The 6,189-nt window shown below is 42.3% G+C and overlaps 1 protein-coding gene across 1 annotated transcript; it reads right to left on the reverse strand.

Moving 5' to 3' along the window:
* Positions 1 to 4,344: 4,344 nt before the first annotated feature.
* On the reverse strand, positions 4,345 to 5,852 carry LOC140369400 (E3 ubiquitin-protein ligase TRIM21-like). Its single transcript, XM_072456733.1, has 2 exons — positions 4,512 to 5,852; positions 4,345 to 4,463 (listed from the first exon to the last, which is right to left on the reverse strand). Exons 1-2 carry the CDS (start codon positions 5,850 to 5,852, stop codon positions 4,401 to 4,403), a joined length of 1,404 nt encoding a protein of 467 aa, XP_072312834.1. The 3' UTR covers positions 4,345 to 4,400.
* Positions 5,853 to 6,189: the final 337 nt, after the last annotated feature.

Raw genomic sequence — 6,189 nt, forward strand, 5'->3', positions numbered from 1 at the left:
ATTGCGTCAAATTAGAATCAGTTGTTAAACTCTTTGCCCTAAACCTACTTGAAGTGAAATAAATTCATTTGGCGCCACAGCGCCCCCTACAGATTTTATATGGAGGTTAAATGTTTAGTTTTGCGAAATTATATGAAATTTGACACACAACTCAATTTTAGCATCCCCATCAAAAAAGTCAATGACTCATGTCATAATTGTTATGGCGTTGCCGTAACGATGACCGAAACCTTTCATGTTATTCCAATGGGGAAATCGCCAGAACATGTTTACACTTTAGACTTTCACAAACTCCTCCCAGGGCGTCAGCCCTATTAACCTGAAATTTGGTGAGACTCATCTTCAAGACCATCAAAAGTTATCCACATTTTCATTCAAAGAGTCACGGTGTCTGTGCGGCAAAGCCGCACATTTTGCCAAGAATTCAAAATAAAATTGCTTTTTGATGGTAAAACAAAGGGGAGAAGATGTGACAGCGTCACAGATTCAGCAGTAGGCGTAATAAAAGGACAATTGGGGCGCGTTAGCGCCCCCTCCTCTTGCGGCGTGGCGGCGGTGTGGCGGCGGCGTGGCGGCGGCGTGGCGAGGGCCGATCATTGCCGCTTGCGGCTATATTTTTTATTATTTTTCTTGTTCTTCTGCTTTTTGAGCTCTAATTTGACCCCCTGAACATGCTCAAAAACTCACCAAACTTTGCCCAAAATTCAGAATCGGCGAAAAATTTGATTTTTTCTGGGCCATTTTTTTTTTCGTTAAAAAATGGCGCGACAGCGCCACCGACAAAAGTCAAAATACATTGCGCCTATGGGAGACGCCCCGAGGTCAACTTTGGCGTAAAGCTACGGAAGTCGGGACACGCATTCCTCTCGTGAGGACAAAAAAAAAATATTATTGTGGCCACGCCCCCAGACTTACCCTATGGCCGCCATCTTCCTTTGAAAATGAAAACACGCTGTGTTAGCCATTTTGTTCAAGTCAAACTTTGACGAACTCCTCCTAGGGCGTTTTGCCCACCAACTTCAAAATCGGCGTACGTCCTCTAGACAAGTGGGGCATCTAAAGTTATCCAATTTTTTGACATACCTTTTACGGTCTGTGTGCGGCGCAGCCGCAAAGTTGGACAACTTATTTTGGGACATTGCAGATCTAAAAATTGTTCCCATTTGATCAAAACAAGTCCGATTAGGACCAAATTTGAATCAGTTGTTCAACTTTCTAGTTTGGACCAGTTTAGGATGACAAAATTGAAATGGCAGTGATAGCGCCCCCTACAGAGTGATCTTTAAATTAACATTGAAGGTCAAAAATTAGTTTTACCAAAATTGTCTAAACTTTACCCAAAATTCTATTTTGGCGTCCCGATCAAAAAAGCAAATCAGACAAATGCCTTAATTTTTACGGCGTAGTCGTAGCGATGACATAAACCTCCCATGTTATCCCTATGGGAAAACCGCTAAATCTCTCGAATATCCACATTTTTCTGTTTCACACTTTAACGAACTCCTCCTAGTGCGTTTTGCCCACCGACCTCAAAATCGGTGTACGTCCTCTAGACAAGTGGGGCATCTAAAGTTATCCAAATTTTAAGGATAACTTTTACGGTCTCTGTGCGACGGAGCCGCAAACGTTTCCCAGAATTCTGACTATTTGGCCTTCAGAGTGGCCTATAAACAATAGAGTTTTTCCAAATGACATGATATTTTGAACAAAATTCTAATTTCCCATCCTGATCATAAAAGTATGAGAGCCAAAGTCATATTTTGTACGGCGTAACCGTAGCGATGACAGAAACATCCCATGTTATCCTTATGGGAAAATCGCGAAATCGCTCAAATCACCACATTTTTACGCTTCACACTTTAACGAACTCCTCCTAGGGCGATTGTCCGATCAAACTCATATTTGGAGAATATCATCTACACAAGCGGGGCATCAAAACGTATCCATATTTTGATTCTAAGTGCTACGGTCTTTGTGTGGCGGACCCGCAAATATATGTCAGAAATGGGAAAACAGCGAAATCTCTGAAATGTTCACATTTACGCTTCACACTTTATAAAACTCCTCTAAGGGCAATAGCTCGATCAAGCTCATATTTGGGGAAATATCATCTACACAAGCGCAGCATCAAAACTTATCCATATTTTTATTCCAAGTGCTACGGTCTCTGTGCGCTGGAGCTGCACATTTGACCGACATTTGTGTTCATTTGCACTGGATTGGCCATGTCCAATGTGTCGCCGTCTGTCAAGTTCTTTTTTAATTCAACACAATAAGGGCGCCATCTTTATCAAGTCGAAAGCGCAGAGTCGGAAGGCCGGCGGCCCGCGAGGGCCGTTGGATGCCGCTTGCGGCTTTAATTCTTCTTTTTGTTCCCCTCAGTCTAAATATGTCCTGATTTGAATTAGTCCCACATTTAAGTTTAAGACCTTTTCTAGTCCTGGTTTTGACTGGTTTAAAAGATATGAACTGTTTCATTTTAGAGTTTGAGAGCAGCAGATGTCATTTTTGGGACGCGGCGGCACTGATTTGGAAATAGTTATTCCATTTGGATTTGAATGACCCAGTTGTTCTTAAACTTGGATCAGCTGCAGTTTGTCGTCGCTCTGCTGATATTTAAAGGGATATTCAAAAGTTTCAGGATGAAAAATACAAGCGTTTTTCGTTTGTTGAACCCACACGCTTTGGTCAAGAATAATTAGAGATGACTTAGTATTTCAGTGTTAGAATTTCTTTTTTTACATTTTTTTCTCATGTGAACAACCAGGACGATAACCACAAAATGCAAAAGAAAAATAGGAAAAAAATAAAATATTTAATTAATCTTTGTGTATATATGTATATATATATATATATATATATATATATATATATATATATATATATATATATATATATAACAGTAATATAGTAAGTATAGTATATAGTATAGTAAATGATAATAGTAATAAAGAAAGAGATCTGGTTTAGTCCTGTTTTAGACACGTTTTAGACCTGGTTTAGACCCGGTTTAGATCAAGTTTAGGCCCAGCTTAGACCTGGTTTAGTCCTGCTTTAGGCCCGGTTTAGACCTGGTTTAAACCCGGTTTAGGCCCGGCTTAGACCTGGTTTAGTCCTTGTTTAGGCCCAGTTTAGATCTGGTTTAGTCCTGCTTTAGACCTGGTTTAGACCTGGTTTAGGCCTGGTTTAGGCCTGGTTTGGACCTGTTTTAGTCCTGCTTTAGACCTGGTTTAGACCTGGTTTAGGCCCAGTTTTGACCTGGTTTAGACCTGGTTTAGACCTGGTTTAGTCCCGGTTTAGTCCTGTGGCTTTCGCCGTCTGATGTCTCAAAGTGCCTCTGGAGATGTTTGTGAGGAGAATCCCTGGACGTAGAACATTTTCTGACCGTTAATGATGTGGAAAGTGCTTGTGAAAAGCTCTGGTCTCTTTAAACTTCGGCGTCGCTTCGTGAACAGATTGATAACGCTCAGAATCACCAAAACACAATCTTCATAAAGCCTTTTGAGTGACGAGACGACGGTGAGATGAAAACACAAACTAAAGCAGAAACGCACTTGGACTGAGTTAACGTGAGGCTCGTTCACCTAAATCCACTTCTGTCTTTTCAATCATCTCCATTTGTAAATCCAATAATCCATGTTTTCTTTTGTGTCAAATAATGCAAATAATAAGAGGTCAAATAATACAAATATGTTTTATTCCACTTCTCTCCAAACGGCACAGACACTAAACACATCATAAACTTACTCATATGGCTAAAGAGACCCCCAGAGACCCCCAAAACTCTTTGAACACAACTTAGATCTTATAAACCATCAAAAATCTACTTGGAAGAACAAAAAAAGCACTGAAAACATAAACCTTTTCAATAAACGTGACCTGAATACTGTTAATTATGATTAATTTGGCTCTAATAAAAGAAGAATTCCCGCCTCGTCAGTGCAGTGTGGAGTGGTGCATGCTGGGACACTTCTGTTCACATTTTCTGTTTACTTCTATTTCATTAAACACAAAAGCACATATTTACATCATATTACAAATAAAACGATCCCTAAGCAACATATTTGTTACTTTCTCAAGGCAGTAATTTAATTTATTACATTTTAAACAAATGAAACAATTTGTTACTAAATACTTTTCATAAAACGTCCCCAAAACTATTGAAGTCCTCCATTTTGTACAAAACATTTAAGTTAAAGTATTCATGTATTGGTTACAAATGTACTTTAAATGATAAAAGTTTAGATGCATTGATCTTGATTATGAATTGATGCTGAATTTTCATATTATAATTTTGTTGACATTTTATGTGTAAATAGTATTTTTTGTTTTTTACCATGAACGTGATAGAAATAAACCCGCTGACATTTCAACACAATAAAGAGAAGAACTTTGTACTTTCAGTCCAAAATGGAGTCAAAAGTATCCACAGTTACATTTGACTGAAGTTCAGAACTTTTAGTCTTGTTTTAGTCACTTTGACCTCTGAAAGTCTAAACTGCAGTGAGGACCAGAGGAGCAGAGTTTGAACCTCCAGCATTAAAACTGGGACTGAAATATGGAAACAGTTTCTCCCTGAAGCAGCAGCCGCTGAAGTAGAAGAGAAGATCTGCAGAATCTGCATCATAAAAGGAGACCAGACCCTCACCATAGTCCACAAACACCCCGACCTTCTGAGGAGCTCGCTGCAGAGGCAGAGGGACAGAAGGACTTGTACAAGCTTTGTACTTATCTTTGTTTCTCAAGATGATGCACCAGAATCCAGTTTTAGGACTCAGAGGGATCACTCCCTTCCTGTTGATGGACTCTTGGGCCACTCCTAAATCCCACTCTGTTTTCCCTTTGACCTGAACCTCAAAGTAAAACCTGCCTGAGGAGAAACTCTGCTTTCCCAGAACACAAACACATCGATCAAACCTCAGAGGAGAATTTGGCAGTATCTTCCACACATCAGTGTGATGAACCTGTTTGAGATCTTCAGACAGAACGAGCCGAGGATGAGCAGTGTCTGGATCCAGAGTGACGTCCACCACAAACTGCTTCACTCTCAGTAGTTCTAATCTTGAAGGCAGTTGTTTAAAGTTTTCAGAGAGATGTTTCTCCAGCTCAGACAGAGCCCGGGCTGCACTGCCCTCACACGTCTCCGGCTCAAAGCTCACGCTGCTCCACTCCTTCAGCCCAGCAGGGGGCGTGAGTGCAGGGCAGCTCTGTAGAAAGTGGAGGGGGTCTTGAGAGCGTGAGAGCCGCTCCGCCTCAGTGCTGCTCTTCTCCAGCTCACAGATCTCCTGTTCCAGCTGCTGCACCAGCTCCTGGGCTCGTTTGTGGCTCCGGCTCTGCTTCTCCTGCAGCTCCTCTAAGAACCGGTCCTGACGCCTCTGAACAGACTGCATGAGATCAGTGAAGGCCTGCAGCTCCTCTAAGAACCGGTCCTGACGCCTCTGAACAGACTGCATGAGATCAGTGAAGGCCTGCAGCCCCACAGCCCTCTCTCTGTGGACCTCTGTGTCACTGAGCTCCACACAGCGCTGGATCTCCTGGACCTTCAGCCTCCTCTGCTCCACCATGTGCTGGCTCTGAGCCTGAGTGTGCAGCAGAGAGGACCTCCTAAACTGAGAGACCATCTCCGAGAACAAATAGTTGACCATGATCTCAGGTCTTCTGTCATATCTCCTGTTACACAGAGGACATGTGCAGGGCCCCTCAGGGGCCCAGGCCTCACAGATGCAGCGTTTGCAGAAGTTGTGTCCACATGGAGTGGTCACTGGCTCAGAGAACACCTCCAGACAGATGGAGCACAGGAACGTCTCCTCAGAGCTCCTTTCACTTGTGGAGGACAGCTTCATCTTCTTCATCTTCTTCTTTTTCTTCTTCTGTGTTTTATGGCAGTTGGTATCTGTTGGAGAGATACTCTGGACTGTAAGGTTCTGGTTCAGGTGTGTAGTGGTCACTGTTCTTGAGGGCCGGTCAGAGCACTCCTTAAGTCCTGGATGGATATCCGGATCGGTAGAAACAATGAGGAGACTGGAGGACGGCTTCAGGAGCTTTAGTGATCCTCACAGGTACACACAGATGCCTTTCTGATTCGTAATCTGCCGGACTTCTTCTTCTTTGGTGTTTTATGGCGCCTCACATCTTAGACTTTATTCTTTAGACTTTATTCTTTAGGCTTTATTCTTTAGGCTTTATTCT

Source organism: Eucyclogobius newberryi, unplaced genomic scaffold (assembly GCF_026437365.1).
Source record: "Eucyclogobius newberryi isolate DKJ021-1_F unplaced genomic scaffold, fEucNew1.0.hap1 SCAF_20, whole genome shotgun sequence".
Lineage (NCBI taxonomy): Eukaryota > Metazoa > Chordata > Actinopteri > Gobiiformes > Gobiidae > Eucyclogobius > Eucyclogobius newberryi.